General features: G+C 44.1%; 1 protein-coding gene across 1 annotated transcript in view; it reads right to left on the bottom strand.

Annotated features, from left to right (window-relative positions):
- Positions 1-16,273: 16,273 nt before the first annotated feature.
- The window catches only part of tlx2 (T cell leukemia homeobox 2), a 59,977-nt gene continuing 56,832 nt past the window's right edge, over positions 16,274-19,418 (bottom strand). The window contains exon 3 of the mRNA XM_078554733.1: positions 16,274-16,529. Coding sequence (XP_078410859.1) covers positions 16,310-16,529 — 220 coding nt within the window. The 3' untranslated portion in view covers positions 16,274-16,309. The remainder of the gene's footprint in view (positions 16,530-19,418) is intronic.

Raw genomic sequence — 19,418 nt, 5'->3', positions numbered from 1 at the left:
GTTCACGGGATCTGGGCGTCGCTGGCAAGGCCTGCATTTGTTGCCCATCCTTGATTGCCCTTGAACTGAATGGCTTGCTAGGCCATCTCAGAGGACATTTAAGGGCCAACTACCCTGCTGTGGGTCTGGAATCACATGTAGGCCAGACTAGGTAAGGACGGCCTACCTAAAGGACATTTGTGAACCAGATGGGTTTTTACGACAATCGACAACGGATTCGTGGTCACCACTAGATTTTTAGTTCCAGATTTTTTATTGAATTCAAATTTCACCATCTGCCATGGTATAGATTAAACAGCTGGGGCCCAAGCATTGATATTTGTAGTACCCCACTATGTATAGCTGCCAACCTAAGGATGACCTATTTATTCCTACTCTTTATATTTTTCCCATAAAGTTGGGGAGGCGGTCACTGAACTAGTATCCCAGAAGGCCCAGGGTAATGCTCTGGGGGATCTAGGTTCAAATCCTCCCATGGCAGATGGTGAAATTTGAATTCAATAAAAATCTGGCATTAAAAAGTCTCATAATGAACACAAAACCATTGCTAATTGTTGTGAAAACCCATCTGGTTCACTAATGTCCTTTGGGGAAGGAGATCTGCTGTCCTTACCTGGCCTGGCCTATGTGTGACTCCAGACCCACAGCAATGTGGTTGGCTCTTAAATACCTTCTGAACAAGTGCAATTAGGGATAGGCAATAAATGCTGGCCTAGCCAGTGATGCCAACATCCCATGAACAAGTAATTTTTAAAAATTCTCGATCCATGCCTATATATTACCCACAATCCCATGTGCTCTCATTTTGTTCACTAACCCCTCGTGTGGGACTTTATCAAAAGCCTTCTGAAAATCCAAATACACCACATCGACTGGTTCCCCCTTATCTATTCTGCTAGTTACATCCTCAAAAATCTCCAACAAGTTTGTCAGTCATAATTTCCCTTTCATAAATCCATGTTGACTCTGCCCAATTGTACCATTATTTTCTAAGTGTCCAGTTATCACATCCTTTATAATAGATTCTTGCATTTTCCTTAGTACTGATGTCAGGCTAACAGGTCTGTAATTCTCCGCTTCTCTCTCCCTCCCTTCTTAAGTAGTGGGGGCTACCATATAACTGGGTACAAAGAATCAAGCAGGCAACACAGGCTCTGTTGCAAAGCTGCCCGGGATGCACGTCTATTGTTTGCATCAGAGGCTGCTGACATTTCAAAATGGCGACCACCCACACCCAGGCCAGTGGCTCACTTTCCTGCTCAGCGTGTAAGTCAACCTTTGTTTTTGGAGGGAGTTTTTGAGGCTTCAAAGGTCGACATATGCAGTAATGCATTTCAGATCCAATCATATCTGCAAATGCTCCAACCTCGCACCAGGTGGCAGTCTCTTCCACAAGTTAACAGCTCCGAGAAGTTTTTTTAAAAAAGTAATTTCCATGGTCTAAGAATGTCATTTGAATTTGCTTTGTTTACTTTAAGTCAACTGTTGAAACACAAGACAAGATTTTTCTTCCGGAATAGATAAAATACTCCAGTGAGGTGGATTGGAGAATGGGTTGGGAACCTATGCCATTCCCAGAGCTTTTTGAAGTGTTGACTCCAGCAAAAAATACCTCAAAAACACTGGGTGCTCAGTATCTGGTGTTCCAAGCCGATGGGATGTGGTGGTTAAACAGCCAAAGTTACTCCTCAGTTGGAGTATTGTGACCAATTCTGGCCACATTTTAGGATGTGAAGGTCTTGGAGAGGGCAAAAAGGAGATTCACGAGAATGGTACCAGGGCTGAGGGGCTTTAGTTATGTAGAAGGACTAATAGAAGCTGGGATCATTCTCCTTTGAGCAGAGAAGGTTAAAAGGAGATTTAATCGAGGTGTTCAAAATTATGCAGGGTTTTGATAAAGTGAGTAAAGAGAAATTATTTCCATTGCTGGGAGGAGGTTATTCACAATATATATTAATGATTTAGATGAGGGAATTAAATGTAATATCTCCAAATTTGCAGATGACACAAAGCTGGGTGGGAGGGTGAGCTGTGAGGAGGATGCAGAGATGCTTCAGTGTGATTTGGACAAGCTGAGTGAGTGGGCAAATGCATGGCAGATGCAGTATAATGTGGATAAATGTGAGGTTATCCATTTTGGTAGCAAAAACAGGAAGGCAGATTATTATCTGAATGGCTATAAATTGAGAGAGGGGAATGTGCAACGAGACCTGGGTGTCCTTGTACACCAGTCGCTGAAGGTCAGCATGCAGGTGCAGCAGGTGGTAAAGAAGACAAGTGATATGTTGGCCTTCATAGCCAGAGGTTTCGAGTACAGGAGCAGAGATGTCTTGCTGCAATTGTACAGGGCCTTGGTGAGACCACACCTGGAATATTGTGTGCAGTTTTGGTCTCCTTATCTGAGGAAGGATGTACTTGCTATAGAGGGAGTGCAGCGAAGGTTTACCCGACTGATTCCTGGGATGGCGGGACTGACATAGAGATTGAGTCGATTAGGATTATATTCGCTGGAGTTCAGAAGAATGAGGGGGCATCTCATAGAAACCTATAAAATTCTAACAGGACTAGACAGGGTAGATGCAGGAAGGATGTTCCCGATGGTGGGGGAGTCCAGAACCAGGGGTCACAGTCTGAGGATATGGGGTAGACCATTTAGGACTGAGATGAGGAGAAATTTCTTCACCCAGAGAGTGGTGAGCCTGTGGAATTCGTTACCATAGAAAGTAGTTGAGACCAAAACATTGTATGTTTTCAAGAAGGAGTTAGATATAGGTCTTGGGGCGAAAGGGATCAAAGAGTATGGGGAGAAAGCGGGAGCAGGCTATTGATCAGCCATGATCCTAATGAATGGCGGAGCAGGCTTGAAGGGCCGAATGGCCTACTCCTGCTCCTAGTTTCTATGTTTCTATGATTGACAACTAGCAGATGCAAATTTGAAATCATTAACAAAAAGCAGGAAGAAGAAGTGAAGTTATTTTTTTGTCTCAGCGAGTTGTTAAGATCTGGAATTTGCTGCCTGCAAGTGATTTGGAAGCAGACGCAATAGTAATGTTCATGAGGGAATTAGGCAAATACTTGAAAAGGAAAAAGTTGCGGAGCCACAGGTGAAAAAGCAAGGAGCTCTTTCAAGTGACAGCACAAGCACGATGGGCTGAATGGCGTCCTCCTGTTCCGTGGGATTCTGTGAAGTGAACACTTTTTTCCAAGAGCTGGAGCACTAGTGATGTCGCTTATTTGGAACCTTTTCTGCTGATAGGGGAACCAGTAACATGGTGAACGGGAGCCCTTTAAGATGCAACAGGTATGATGAGCTTGCACCAGCATTCCCTACCCCTTCCATTCATCCCATTGATAAAGAAGAGCAGACTTGCAATTCACAGCCTCACAATTTGCCAATCAAGTATTTTTTTTAAGTGTAGCCACTTTTCTAATGTAGGATATGTGGCAGCCAATTTCTGCACATCAAGCTCCCACAAGCAGCAATGTGATAATGATCAAAGCTGCTGGTTTTGAGGGACAAATATTGGCCAGGACACCAGGATGAATTCCTCTGCTCAACTTCGAAATAGTGGCCCTGGGACCTTTACAAGCACCTGAGACAGAAGGCAGGGCCTCATCTGAAAGATGGCACCTCTGACACCACAGCACTCCTTCAATACTGCACTGGGAGTGTCGGCCTGGATTTTGTGTTCAGGTCTCTGGAGTGCGAGTTGACCACTTGACCTTCTAACTCAACACCTGAGCTTGCTGCCCACTGGGCCATTGGCTGATACTCTTGGAGAAACATTGCAATTCTGATTGAAGATGTTCACACCATTGGGATGGCCAAGCCTTAATTTAAAACAAGACTTCCCAAATCTCCAGATCCATGAAATTCAAATGCGACTGAGAAGTCAGCCTAGGATTTTTCTGAGGTTGCGAAAGGCATTATATAAATAAAAGTTTTTTTTTCTTCATGATATCTTCGTCTCTGCCAACTCCAACGAATCCCTCATCATACCTGACTGCTTGGTGTGACTGCAAATCTGATGGCACCATTGAGATGAGTAACACCCTGGACAAAATGTCCTCAGCACGATCGATTTATCCTAGACCACTTATCATTCTATTTTGCATCTACATGCTGCTTCCATTCTTATCTAATCAGTCACAGCAGAGAATTGGCTTCTCTTCCTATTCCCACGCCGTTGTCCCTCATGCTGCCCAGTAATCAATCCTCGGCCTCCTCCGGTTTCTCAGCTACACGCTGCCCCTTGGTGACATCATCCGAAGTCAGATCCCACATGTACGCAGCTGGCACCCAGCTACCTCACTTTCAGCTCTCTCTCAACTTCGCCAATGTCTCTAAATTGTCTAAGCAGCCTGACTGATATTGTACCAGCAGAAATTTCCTCCAGCAAAATATATGGAAGACCAAAGTCATTGCCTTCAGTCTCCGCCACAAACTCCGCTCCCTTGCCACCAACTCCATCCCTCTCCCTGGCAGATGTCTAAGGCTGAACCAGACGATTCACAATCTTGGTGTCGTATTTTACCCTGAGAAGAGTTTCCAACCACATATCTGTCCCATCAAGAGGGGTTTTGATAGGGTAAATAGGGAGAAAGTTTTCTCCCGGTAGGCAAGACTAGAACTAGGGGTCACAAATATAAGACAGTCACTAATAGATCCAGTAGGGAATTGGGGCGAGACCTCTTTACCCTCAGAGAGTGGTGAGAATGTGGAACTCACTACACAGGGAGAAGTTGAGGTGAATAGTGGAGATGATTTTAGGGGGAAGCTAGATAAACATGAGGGAGAAAGGAATAGAGAATATGTTGATAGGATTGGATGAAGGGGAGTGGGAGGAGGCAAGTGTGGAGCTTGCCAAATTGCCTGTTTCAGCCAAATTGCCTGTTTCTGCACTGTAAACACTTTGTAATATTCATAAGATGAGTCAACAGCCAGAGGATGCAGATTTAAGGCAATCAGCAAAAGGATCAGAAGGAAGGTAAAGAGAATTTGTACGCGGTTATGATCTGGAATGTACAGTCTACAAAATGTACAGCAGTAACTCGCCAAGGCCCCTTTGACAGCACATCTCAAACCTGCGACTTCTACAACCTAGAAGGACAAGGGCAGCAGATACCTTAGAATACCACCACCTGCAAGTTCCCCTCCAAGCCACACACCATCCAGACTTGTGAACTACATCGCTGTTCCTTCATAGCCGCTGGGTCAAAATCCCAAACTCCCTTCCTACGCCATGGACTGCAGCGGCTCAAGAAGGCTGCTCACCTCCAACTTTTCAAGGGCAATTAGGGATGGGCAACAAATGTTGGTCATGACGGTGACGCTCACATCCCATGGACAAATATAAAAAAAGAGTTGCCTGAAAGGGTGATGGAAACAGATTCAAAAGTAATGTTCAAAAGGGAATTGGATAAACAAAAAGAAGGGGAAGAATTTGCAAAACACTGGAGAATACGAACTGGCGTGTGCCATTTTTCCCCTTGACCGTGTTCCATTGTTCAGGAAGATCATAGCTGATCAGCAACCTAACTCCATATACCAACCTTTGCCCATATCCCTTAATACATTTGGCATACAAAAATCTATCAATCTCAGTTTTAAAATTAACACTTGGCCTAACCATTGATCTAGGACAATGGGGAATGAGCAAGAGAGTAGAGCTAATTGGAGAGCTCTCTCAAAGAGCTGGCACAGCTATGATGAAGTGAATGGCCTCCTTCTGTGCCATGTCATCCTGAGCTTCTATGATAGTATCTGCTTCTGATTGTTATTCAATGGCTGCTGTGGACATTATGTGGACATTGGATTGGATTTGCAATATCAATTTGCAACGTGCATTAGCTTCGACTCACTTTGAAGCATGTTTTGCTTTGCCAATGCATTTGTAAGACAACACTGCCCCTTGAGTATTCTTCTCAGCATTCCCTTGCCCGTGTTTTTCTGCTTACCTCAGATGTCTCTGTGATGATTGTATGTTTATGGAATTTCAATAACATTTCCTCAAAGTCTAGCTACCTGCTTTATTTATTCAGTTGCAAATAGTTCATGGTTCACCAGCATCTTTTCAGTGACATAGTGCTTTCCAGCTGTAAACCTCCAGCCTGCATTTCCTCCCTGTTGCACATTGTTCTTTGATGTCCCCAACAGCCCTGTATCGTTATAACACAACTAATCCTTTTTTTTTCCACGGGATCCCTCAGAGCTCTTGTTTTGATGTGTTAGACGCATTCTTGACTATTTGTTTCATTGACAAGTGGCTGAAGGATTGTTTCAGAGCAGGTAGACATTCTAGATGAAAGTGAACACAAACTTTTCAAATACTTTGAAAGTCTCCATATCCCTGTTCCAAGCATAGATGTCCAATGGACCAAACCACTTCATATTCGCTCTCATTACATAGAATTCTGAAATACCTAATTTTTTCCAATTTGCTTCCATTTTATACAAGCCCAGTGGACCATACCCCTTTTACAACAACTGTTGTATACATTTCCAATGAGCAAAAGACCTTTCCATTCACTTTAATTGTATACAATATGAGGTGTTAACCTGCTGAAGCTACAACACAGGACTACTTGCGTGCCAAACAGCATAAGCAGCAAGTGATAGAGCTAAGTGATTTCACAACCAACGGATCAGTGTTGATCTCTGCAGTCCTGCAACATCCAGTTGTGAATGGTGATGGACAATTAAACTTCTCACTGAAGGAGGAGGGTCCACAAATATCCCCATCCTCAATGATGGTGGGGGCGGGGCACAGCACATCAGTGCAAAAGATAAGGCTGAAGCATTTGCTACAATCTTCAGCCAGAAGTGCCGAGTGGATGATCCATCACGGCCTCCTCCAGAGGTCCCCAGCATCACAGACGCCAGTCTTCAGCCAACTTGATTCACTCCACGTGATATCAAGAAATAGCTGAAGGCTAAAAACAAAAAAAACTGTGGATGCTGGAAATCCAAAACAAAAACAGAAACAGAAATACCTGGAAAAACTCAGCAGGTCTCAGCAGGTTAGACCTGCTGAGTTTTTCCAGGTATTTCAATAGCTGAAGGCACTGGATATTGCAAAGGCTATGGGTCCTGACAATATTCTAGCTATGGTACTGATGGCTTGTGCTCCAGAATTTGCCGCACCCTTAGCCAAGCTGTTCCAGTACAGCTATGACACTGGCATCTACCCAGCAATGTGGAAAATTGCCCAAGTATGTCCTGTACACAAAAAGCAGGACAAATCCAACCCAGCCATTTAACACCCATCAGTCCACTCTCGATCATCAGCAAAGTGATGGAAGGGGTCATTAACAGTGCTATCAAGCAGCACTTACTAACAATAGCCTATTCACTTAGGCTCAGTTTGGGTTCTGCCAGAATCATTCAGCTCCTGACCTCACTACAGTCTTGGTTCAAACATGCACAAAGAGCTGAACTCAAGGGGTGAAGTGAGAGTGACTGCCCTTGACAATAAGGCAGCATTTGACCGAGTCTGGCATCAAGAAGCCCTAGCAAAACTGGAGTCAATGGGAATCAAGGGGAAAACTCTCCGCTGGTTGGAGTCATGCCTAGCACAAAGGAAGATGGTTGTGGTTGTTGGAGGTCAGTCATCTCAGCTCCAGGATATCACTGTAGGAGTTCCTCAGGGTAGAGTCCTCAGCCCAACCACCTTCATGTGCTTCATCAATGACCTTCCTTCCATCATAAGGTCAGAAGTGGGGATGTTCGATGATGATTGCACAATGTTCAACACCATTGCGACGCCTCAGATACTGAAGCCGTCCATGTCCAAATGCAGCAAGACCTGGGCAATATCCAGGTTTGGGCTGACAAGGGGCAAGTAACATTCGCGCCACACAAGTGCCAGGCAATGACCATCTGCAACAAGAGAGAATCTAACCATCATCCCTTGACATTCAATGGCATTATCATCACCAATCCCCCACTATCAACAAATTGGGGGTTACCATTGACCAAAAACTGAACTGGACTAGCCTTATAAATACTGTGGCTACAAGAGCAGGTTAGAGGCTAGGAATTCTGTGGCAAGTAACTCACCTCCTGACTCCCCAAAGCCTGTCCACCATCTACAAGTCAGGAGCGTAATGGAATACTCTCTACTTGCCTGGATGAGTGCAGCACTCAAGCAGTTTGACAACATCCAGGACAAAGCAACCCGTTTGATTCGCACCCCATCCTCAAACATTCATTCCCTCCACCACCGACGTAAAATGGTAGCAGTATGTACTATCTACAAGATGCACTGCAGGACCTCAACAAGCCTCTAAGTCAGCACCTTCCTAACCCATGACCACTACCATCTGGAAGGACAACGACAGCAGATAGATGGGAACACCACCACCTGGAAGTTCCCCTCCAAGTCACTCACCATCCTGACTTGGAAATACATCGCTGTTCCTTCACTGTCCCTGGGTCAAAATCCTGGAACTCCCTCCCTAACAGCACTGTGGGTGTACCTACAGCCCATGGACTTCAGCGGTTCAAGAAGGCAGCTCACCACCACCTTCTCAAGGGCAATTATGGATAAGCAATAAATGCTGGCCCAGCCAGCGATGCCCACATCTTATGAATGAATAAAAAATAAATTCTAATTTATTCCCTATCTGTGCAATGCAATGGCCCAACTCACTTTCAGTTACTTCCAATTATTAAAAATTAATTTATTCACAGGATGTGGGCATCACTGGCAATCCTTATCTTCTGGCAATTCCTGCTTCTGCAGTGATTGTAATTTCATCAAGTTCCCCCCTCCCTTCCACCTCCTGATTCATAGCAATTACTGTAATGTTTTTTGTATCCTCTATAGTGAAGACAGAAGCAAAATATTTTATTTCATCAGCCATTTTCTTATTATCTACTATTAACTCCCCATTGTCACTCTCCAGAGGACCAACTCTCACTTTACTTAAACTTTTCCTTTTTAAATACCTGTAGAAACACTTGCTATCTGTTTTTACATTTCTAGCTAGCTTCCTCTCATACTCTAATTTCATACTCTTGATTAGCCTTTTAGTCATTCACTGCCGTTCTTTATATTCTGACCAATTATCTGACCTGCCACTCATCTTTGTGCAGTTATATGGTTTTTCCCGAAGTTTAATGGTTTCCTTAACTTCTTTAGTTAACCACAGATGGTGGGTCCTCTCTTCAGAATTTTTCTTTACATATAATATATTTATTCTGAGTGTTCCGAAATATCCCCTTAAATGTCTGCCACTGCTTCTCTATTGATCAATGCCCTATCCTAGTAACCCAGTTCAATTCAGCTAGCTCAGCTTTCATACCCACATAGTTGTCCTTATTTATGTTTAAAATACTAATCTTAGACCCACTCTTCTCCCTTTCAATCTGGATGTACAACTCAACCATATTGTGGTCGCTGCTACCTGGGGTGCCTTCACTCTGAGGTCATTAATTAATCCTGTCACATTACACAATACCAAGTCTAATATAAACTGCTCTCTGCTTGGTTCCAGAATGTGCTGCTCTAAGAAACTATCTCGAAAGTATTCTATGAACTCCTCATCCAGGCTGCTATTGCCAATCTGATTTTCCCAGTTTATGTGTAGATTAAAATCACCCATGATTATTGTTATCCCTTTATCACAAGCACCCAATATTCTTGTATACCTTGTCCTAAATTGTGGTTTCTGTTAGGGGTCCTGTAGATCAGTCCAACTAGTGACTTTTTTCCCCTACTATTCCTCATGTCTACCCAAACCGATTCTATATCCTGATCTCCTGAACCAAGGTCATCTCTAACTATTGCACAAATGCCTGCCCTAAAGGACACTAATGAACCAGTTGGGTTTCTATAACAATTCAATCATGGTCATATTTACTGATGCTAAATTTTCAAATTCTAGTTAACTGAATTTAATTCACATTTTCAGATTAGTAATCCAGATCTTAGGATTACTTGTCCAGCAACATCACCATTGTGTTTCTCTGGTAATCTGATGTGTAATATACCTTTAAGAAGAAAGTTATAATGGAAGATCACATGACCTTATTATCCAATAGAAGAGCGGCGTGGGCTACCTCAGTAGTCAGCGGTCTATAGAGTCTAGAGTTTGTAGTGTAAAGACAGGGTTTGAGTTGAAAGCACACAAGTGTAGCTACTGAATACCTTTGTAAATAAACAGAATGTGTTCCACCTAAGAGCTGTCTCCTGACCTACTCTGTTTATTGTACCAACTTGGCCATCCCAAAACAAGAGTGCAACTCGGATCCATAAGTCCCAACAGAACTGGTGACTAGGAACCAACAAACTGGTGACAAGGAAAAAGCAAGAAAACGAGGAAAACGGTGAAGATACAATAAACAGGCTTCGAGAATAAAAGAAATTAATGAAAGAAATCAAGAGAAACAACATTGGGCTGTACCTTGCACGGCAATTATAAGTAGAATTTCTGTCCTAATGGTCGAAGCAATTCCCTCACAGAATGCCGCAATTTGGAAGAATTGGTCTTTTCGATCCAGCCACGGATGATTGGTCTCATTATATTGAATGCCTCGCGTTAGTTTTCCAAGTGACTGACATTGCGTGGTAAGAGACAAGCGATCCTCTTATCCACATGTGGGAGTAAAACCTATGGATTGATGTGAAGTATGACAGCATCCGGTGCCACTGATTTGAAAAGTTTTGAGGAACTGGTGGACCTCGTAAAAGATTATTTGCAGCCAAGGCCCTCGGTAATGATGCAATGACCCAAATTTAACTCAAGAAATAGAGCCCCAGGGGAGACAGTTGCTTGTTATGTGGCAAGTTTGAAACAGTTGGCAGAACATTGCGAGTTTGGTACATCTTTAAATGACATGCTCAGAGATCGTTTAGTGTGCGGTGTGAATGAGGACACGATTCAGAAGAGATTACTGTCTGAAACAAATTTGGAATTTAAGAAGGTGCAAGAGATAGCACTGGCTACTGTAATTTACCTTTAAGAAGAATGTTATAATGGAAGATCACATGGTCTTAGCATCCAATAGAAGAGTAGTGTGTGCTACCTCAGTAGTCAGTAGTCTATAGTTAGAGTCTGTAGTGTAAAGGCAGAGTTTGAGTTGAACGTACACAAGTGTAGCTGCTGAATACCTTTGTAAATAAACAGCATGTGTTCCACCTAAGAACTGTCTACTGACCTACTCTGTTTATTGTACCAACTTGGCCATCCCAAAACAAGAGTGCAACTCGGATCCATAAGTCCCAACAGAACTGGTGACCAGGATCCAACAGTTTCCATACCCATAACTGCACAGTGCTCTCATTCTTCTTCATGTAGAGATGCATTGTATGAATTTTTGACACAAAATCTCTTTTCACTCACTCACATTGTACAGAAGTACACAGCTCTTCCTCTTTAGGCCCAAATTCAGTGGGTATTCTCAGTGATTGGAATGCAGTTCCAACGCCCCAGTTGCATTTTGTTGAGGACCCCTAATTTAGATATTCCCTTAAAAGCTTAATCAGTTTTTTTTGAACAGTTGTTGTTCTACCTTCCAATGCTCTATGCAGTGGCCAGCTATATTTAGGGATACCTTTGACCACCATCCCCAATATTATGGTACGTTACATCATGGACCCCATTGTGACTCCACAACAAACACTACAGCAATACAAAGCTACTCAGATGTGAGGAATTGCTTTGGCTCATGGATTTCAACTCTAAATCAATACTTAAACTGAGTTTTAATGCAAATGCATAATTTCTGCTTAATAATCTTCTTTCCCATAGAACCTTACAGCAGGGAAGGAGGCTATGAGGCCATCTGTCCGACTGTGCTTGTGTCGGGTCTTTGAAAGAGCTGTCTAATTCAGTCCCACAACTCAGCTTTTCCCCCATAACCCTGCACGTTAGTCTTCTTTCTTTTTCATTCATGGGATGTGGGCACCACTGACAAAGCCAGAGTTTGTTTCCCATCCTGAGTTGCCCTTTCTTGAGAGGGATTAAGAATAACCATATTGCTGTGGATCTGGAGTCACATGTAGGCCAGACCAGGTAAGGACAGCAGATTTCCTTCCCTAAAGGACATTAGTGAACGAGAGGGGTTTTTATGACGATTGATGATAGCTTCATGGTCATCATTACTGAGACTAGCTTTCAATTCCAGTTTTCTTTATTTTCCAGTGACCATGGTGGGATTTGAAACCATGTCCCCCAAACATTAGCCTGGGGCTCTGGATTGCTTGTCCAGTAACATTACCATGACACCACCGTCTCCCCTGCAAGCAAATGTCCAATCTGCTTTTGCAAGTTTCTATTTAATCTGCTTCCACACCTTTTCAGGTTGTGCATTTTAGATAGGGGTGAAAATCTTTCTCTTCATTTCATCTCTCATTCTTTTGCCAATCAGCGACCTATGATTACTGACCCACTTTACCAGTAGAAACAGCTCACCCCTATTAACTCTAGTTAAAACATATGCTAACTCTGTTAGATCTCCCTTCACCTTTACTGCCATGAGAGGAGCAATCCCTCCTTCCAAATAGTTTTATTCCTCGCTTCCCTCTTTTTCTTTTATCACTTTTTTTTAACCTTACTTCTATATGACATCCATCGATTAGGTTCTGCTCTAGGTCAGGTTCTAATTCAAGTCTCACATGAGATTCTTGAGCCACTCACCAAGGAAGGGTAACAGGTCATCATGGAATCTATCTTTAGAGAACCTTCCCTAGGTCTTTTTTCAATTCATTTGTTCGTGGAAAGTGGGTTGGCTAGACCAGCATTTGTTGCCCATCCCTAATAGCCCTTGACAAGATGGAGGTGAGCCACCTTCTCGAACCGCTGCAGTCCATATGGTGCAGGTACACGCACAGTGCTGTTAGGGAGGGATTTTCAGGATTTTGACTCAGTGGCACTGAAGGAATGGCGATATAGTTTCAAGGTGGGCTAAAAGCAAGGTTAGTGAACCCCATCTACCCTTTACAATGAGGGAAGGAGCCGCCTGAATGTAAGTACCAAGTATTCAGAGCAGGTGGTACAGTTTCTGCGCATCTAAGCAGCCTGGAGCTGCAAGCCCCCTGTGGGATTGGCTGGGGTTATTATCCTTGGAACAAAGGAGGTTTGAATTGAAGTTTATAAAATTATGCAATGTCTAAATACAGTCGATAGGATGGTCCCACTCCTCTTTGTTGAGGGGTTCATAAATTTAAGGTCAAAGATAGAAAGTTTAGAGGGGATTTGAGCAGAAATGTGGGGATCTGGAATTCACTTTCTGAAAGGGAGATATAGGCAGAATCCCTCATAGCACCTCAAACGTACTTGGATATGTATTTGAAGTGCTGTAACCTAAGGCTATGGATTAAAAGTGGGAAAGCAAGAGCTAGATGGCTTCTGTTGGCTGGTGCAGAAGCATTGGGCTGAATGGCCACCTTCCATGTTGTATATTTATATGATTCTACAATGTCCACCTGGTATTTAGAAACCAAATTCTAGTCTCCTCTCGCTGGGGTTGTCTGGAGCATGGCTCGAGCCCTTCATCTTCTGACTGAGAGGCAAGAACTACTGCCACTGAGCCAAGAACTTGCTCCTTCTATGTAGCTATGTGCCCACATGTCGTGATGTCCCCACACAAACATAGAATTTCATAGAAATGACAGCATTAAAAAAACCCAACCGAACAAAAACAAAAGGGGACCATAGTTCCCTGGTGCATTCTCCATGGCAAGACCTCAGCCAATCAGAGCCAACTTTCCAACCTATCGGCACCCTTTTCTCATGTAGTATAAATTGTTACTTCCTTTGAAATTGGGCGTTTTTGCGCCTGTCCTGATGAGTGAAAGACAAAAAGTTTCCACAGCACATCTCTTCGTTCAGCAACACTAAACTGTATTCTCCTAACCTCAAAGTCAATTGAGAAGTGTTTCTGTCCGAACGAGCGAGGTATCAGAAGTCCAAATACCTCGCAGGAGGTGTCAATGCAGAGCTGAGGGAAAGAGAGGGAAGTTAATTTTTCCATTTTCTGCCAGAGGTGGGATTCCTGGATCACTCTTCTTTGTGCATGAACGGTGAGCAGAGTTAAATTCGGTAACAAGTTACTTCAGTGCCAGTGCTGTCACTTCAACCCAAGCTAACCCCACATTTGGGCCACCAGTAGTTAGCTGCAGAATGAACAATATCACAGGATAGATTGAGAGAAACTATCTCCTCTGGTGTGGGGAGTCCACAACAAGAAGGCATAGCCTTAAAATTATTCAGGGGGGTGATATCAGGCACTCCTTCACAAGCAAAAGGTAGACAAAATCTGGAACTCTCTCCCCCAAAAAGTTTTTGAGGTTGGTGGCGGGTAGGTGGGAGGGGTGGGGGAGGCAACTGATAAATTTCAAAACTGCGTTTGAGAGATTTATGTTAGACAAGGGCCTTAAATATTATAGAACCAAGGCCAGTCGATAGATATATTAAGGCAAGAATGTTGAGATCTCGAATAACCATGATCTAACTGAATGGCAGAGCAGGTATGAGGGGCTGAATGGCCTCCATCTGTTCCCTCAATGTGTCACCCATCCCTCACCCCAGCCTCAACCTCCATATTTCCAAGGTCCACGCATATCAAGTCCGACCCTATTGTCCCAAGTACAAAGACCCCATTTATCCGTGGGCCTCTGCACTAGTATCGGAAGCATTTACCCTGCTCTATCTTCCCCCAGCCCAATATCTGGAGCTCCTCGGAAATCACGATTTGCACGCAGTGTAATAAACCCTACCACAGGGAGGATGACCCAAAAATGGGCACCGGAGTCAGCTGCGCATCGGCCGAACTGTCAAAGGCCTATTAAGGCCATTTAAATATCGATTAAATTAACTAATGGAGCTGCCCGTCCAACCTTAAGGTTGGCGAGGGGGCAGGCGCAGAGCCCAGGCGGCCTTCACATTTATCATGAAACCTCATCCACGGGCGGGATGAGATTTCATGAAGTGTCTATAAATTGAATGAAAGTTTTTATTAAAGTTCATTGACATGTCCCCGCCCATGTGACACTGTCACATGAGGGGAAACATCTTAAAATTATTTTTTTCTTTATTAAAATTTAAAAAAATCAAACTCATCTCCCTGAGGCGGCTCTGTGCCTCGGGGAGATTTCTGTGTTCTTTTGCACACATGCGCAAAAGGGCGCAGGCCCCGACTCAGCCTTCTCTCCCCCCGCCCGCACAGGGAGGGCTCAGCGCTTCCGGGTTCATGTCATGCTGGGCGGGCCTTGATTGGCCTGTCCACGAAAAACGGCGGCACACAGCCGATTGCGGGTGGCGGTCAGCTGCACGCCTGCTCCCGTCCAAGCCCATCACCCCCAGTGGGGAGAAAATTCTCCCCCATGAAACTATCATTGATTGTTGTAAAAACCCATCTAGTTCACTAATGCCCTTTAGGGAAGGAAATCTGCCGTCCTTACCTGGTCTGGCCTACATGTGACTCCAGACCCACAGCCATGATGGTTGACTCTTAACTGCCCTCTGAAATGGCCTAGCCAGCCACTCAGTTCAGGGGCAATTGGGGATGGGCAGCAAATGCTGACCCTGCTCACATCCCATGACCAGCAATTTTGTAAGGATGATGAAAGAACAGAGAGCAGAGCTGATACTCAGGTCCTGGGACTGGTGCTTGAGTTCCTCAAGATTCCCAGTTTGGTTATAATGAAAACTTATTAAATGCTCGTTGTATAAATGGGAACAGTGTGTGGCATTCCCCCCCCCGTTTCTACAAAAGTATATGTATCTGTGCTGTTTTCCTGTTCACACACTTGTGGTTAGGTATTCTACCATCTACCGTCACTCTATAATCACAAAAATTCCAAAAATCAAGTATTCCAGAGTGGAAAATTTCTAATGCATAAACGCTTTGAGCAAAGTTTGCTCATGAGCCTATTTGCTTGCTGTCATTGACTGAATTTGCACAAAGAAATCATCTGGTTAAGGCTTGGCATATGTTTGTTCTCAGCCAAGTGCCTTGGGACATTTTCAATTTCTCTATTATTTAAAAGGAAACTGTTGTATCCACTCAATTGACTCATACTTGTTTTTAAAACAGCGCAAATAAAAGTTTGATTTATTGAGCTTTTTTTAAATTTTTTTTTTGCATTGCATTAACCCTTTAGCAAGTTGTTTTTTTTTTTTGCGTGTGTGACAACCTTATATTTTACATTTTTAGAAGAAAAGATTCCAGCCAGTAATATACAGTAATGTGCAGCACGATTTGGTAACCAGGGGGGTTTGAGCGTCTGTGCCAGTGGTGGGGGGGGCGGGGGGGAAGAAAGAAAAAAAAAAAACCCAAAAGGATTGTCAATTTCATGGTTGCTCAGACCACCGAGGCCACTGAGGTCACCGAGGTGATTTTGCTGTTGTCGTCAGCCCAGGGCTGGAGGTTCTGCAGGGCGTAAAGTGAGGCGTTGTGCAGGCACAAGGGGTCCTGCTGAATGGGCTGAGTCAGCGATTTCTGGAAGGCCTCCTGTTGAAGCTGGATCATCAGTCGGTTCGCCTGTTGCCGCTCGGCTTCCCGTTCCTCCGCCGTCTGCCGCCTGGTTTTAAAGACAATCACAGAGAAAACTGTGTATTAGGGAAAGTACTCGCTCGCTCTCTTTCCACCACAATTGACATGCTTTCGAAGCCCGAGTTTGGCGTCAACACATTGCTACTTTTTCATTACCTCAATTTTTTTTTTTCTGACTCTTAACCAGTGATGGTGACACCCTTGTTAAAACGTGTCTACCCTATTTATATGTTTATGAGTCTGTGTGTGTGAGCACATGTACTGTGTCTGTATGGGTGCCTGCATCAGCCTCTTGTAGGTGAGTTAGAGACTTCTTAACCTGAAAGAGATGATATTCTTGTTAGACAAAGGCGTCAAGGGAAACAGAGCTAAGGTGGGGAGATGGAATTAAGATACACATCAGCCGTGACCTAATTCAATGGCAGAGCAGGCTTGAAGGGTGATTGTGGCTCAGTGGTAACACTCCAATCTCTGAAGCAGAAGGCTGTGGGTTCAAGCAGTCCAGATACTTGACACAATCCAGGCAGATGGCCCCAGTGCAGTACTGAGAGTATGCTGCACTGCTGGAGGTGCTGTCTTTCAGGTATGGTGTTTAAAGTGAGACCCTGTCTGTTGGGTGAATGTACAAGGTGCTATTTGTACAATGAGCCCAGTGTCCTGGGAGAATATTTACCCTTCAACTAACATCTGTTTAGAAACAGATTATCTAGTCTTCATATATTTTTTGGGAGCTTGCTGTGTGCAAATTGGCTGCTGCACTTCCTAAATTATAATAGTGGCTACACTGTAAAAGTAGCTATGAAGTCCTTGAGACCTCCTGAAGTTGTGAAAGGTGCTACATAAACAAAGGTCTTTCCTTTTTACTCCTGTTCTTGAGTACATGTGTATTTTTTATTTACTCATGGAATTTATGCATTGCTGGTAATGTAATTGCACTTTTATCTGCAACTGCCCTTAAGAGGGTGGTGGTGAGCTGCCTTCTTGAATACAACTGAGTGGCTTGGAAGGCCATGAGTCAGCCATGTTGCTGTGGGTCTGTAGTCACATGTAGGCCAGATCAGACTAACCCTCTTTAGGAACTTTCCATCCCTAAAGGGGGTTAGTGAACCTGATGGCAATCCAGTTGTGAACTTAGTTTCATTGCTGCTATAGTGGGATTGGAACTCATATTACTTAGAGCATTAGCCCAGGCTCTAGATTATTAGTCGAGTGACATAACCATCATGCAACCAGACCCCTAAGTATATCAGTGCATGTAGGGTTAGCCAGAATTGGAAGAGGAAGGGTTGAGCTGAGAGCTAAGGGTTAGCAGAGATTGCAGATGCAGGATGGAGTAAGCCCATAGACGGTTCTACAAATGAGTCCACATGGTTTTGGAAATGGATGCATTGCAGGACAAGAAGCCATTGCGATTTGGTTAAGATGAGTGAGCACCTAAACTATATTCTAGGAAGATGGAAGGAGGTAAGGTGTTCCAGACTCTAATATGAGATTAAAGTCTCATATTAAAGACTTTCATATGAATATACAGACATAATAGGAGCTGGAGTGGGACATTTGGCCCTTCAGTGGTGCTCCACCATTCAAAAAGATTGGTGACAGCCTTCCGTCTCTGGAGTTTGCACCACGGTGGTCGACGCTGTGTTAAGCATCACCTGGTGTGGCTAAGGAGCCTCGTCCGACATGGCAGTCTCTGCCACATTTGCTGCAGAGGAAGACAGTGGGCTGAGAAGGTGCCTCTGTTTTCTCTGGGCCCTCTTCTTGGCCAGCTGAGCCTTTCGCTTCTGCTTGCCTCTTCCAATGCCCTTCCAAACAGTCAACCTCCAGAGGTCACGGCCCTCAGCGGCCGTCTCCCAGTTGTCGGTGTCAATGTCTGCCACCTTCATAACTCACTTGCAGGTCTCCTTGTAGTGAAGGTATAATATGCCCAGCAGGTTGTGACCCAGTGGACAGTTCACCATATAGAAGGCCTTTGGGTAAATGCTCATCATCCTTCCGATGAACGTGGCTGAGCCAACGCAGACGTTGTTGGCTTAGCAATGAGTGTATGGTGATGGAATTAGCATGTTCCAGGACCTCTGAGTATGTGACCTTTTCCTGCCAAGAGATGCCGAGGATACTGGGACAGTGCGGAAGGAAACTGTTCAGCCTTTTCTCCTGCCTATCGTATATTTTCCAGGTCTCACCAGTGATGTTGCAGGCTCGGTAGATTCACAGTTTGGTGTTCTCAGTCACATTACAGTTGTTCCACACTCTCTTACTCAGCTGGGACACTACAATTGCAGCTTTTGTGATGCACGTGTTGATTTCAGCATCAAGTGACAAATTGCTGGCGATTGTGGAGCCTAGATATGTGAAGCTATCAACAATATCCAGTGTCACATTGTCAATGCTGATGGATGGTGATATAGTAACATCCTGGACCATGACATTTGCCTTCCCGATGCTGATGGTCAAACCAAACTCTTTACAAGGGCAAGAGAACACCACCACCTGGAGTTCCCCTCCAAGTCACTCACCATCCTGACTTGGAAATATATCGCCATTCTTTCACTGTCGCTGGGTCAAAATCCTGGAACTCTTTTCCCAACAGCACTGTGGATGTACCTACACCACATGGACTGCAGCGGTTCAAGAAGGCAGCTCATCACCACCTTTTCAAGGGCAACTAGGGCTGGGCAATAAATGCTGACCCAGCCAGTGAAGCCCACATCCCGTGTATGAATAAAAAAAAGTCTGTCCATTTGCTACGGCAGATGTTTCTCCGTTTGGAATGCTAGTGTAGCATCATCAGTGTAGAGCAACTCTCCGATGAGGACTTAGCGCACCTTTGTCTTGGATCTCAAACAAGCAAGGCTGAACAGCTTTCCATCAGTTCTGGTATGTAAGTAGACATCCTCTGTCGATGACTTGAAGG

The sequence above is a fragment of the Cetorhinus maximus genome, chromosome 1 (genome assembly GCF_964194155.1).
Source record: "Cetorhinus maximus chromosome 1, sCetMax3.hap1.1, whole genome shotgun sequence".
Classification (NCBI taxonomy): Eukaryota; Metazoa; Chordata; class Chondrichthyes; order Lamniformes; family Cetorhinidae; genus Cetorhinus; species Cetorhinus maximus.
The sequence above is the reverse complement of the archived record's forward strand: the minus strand, read 5'-3'. Positions and strand labels throughout refer to the sequence as shown.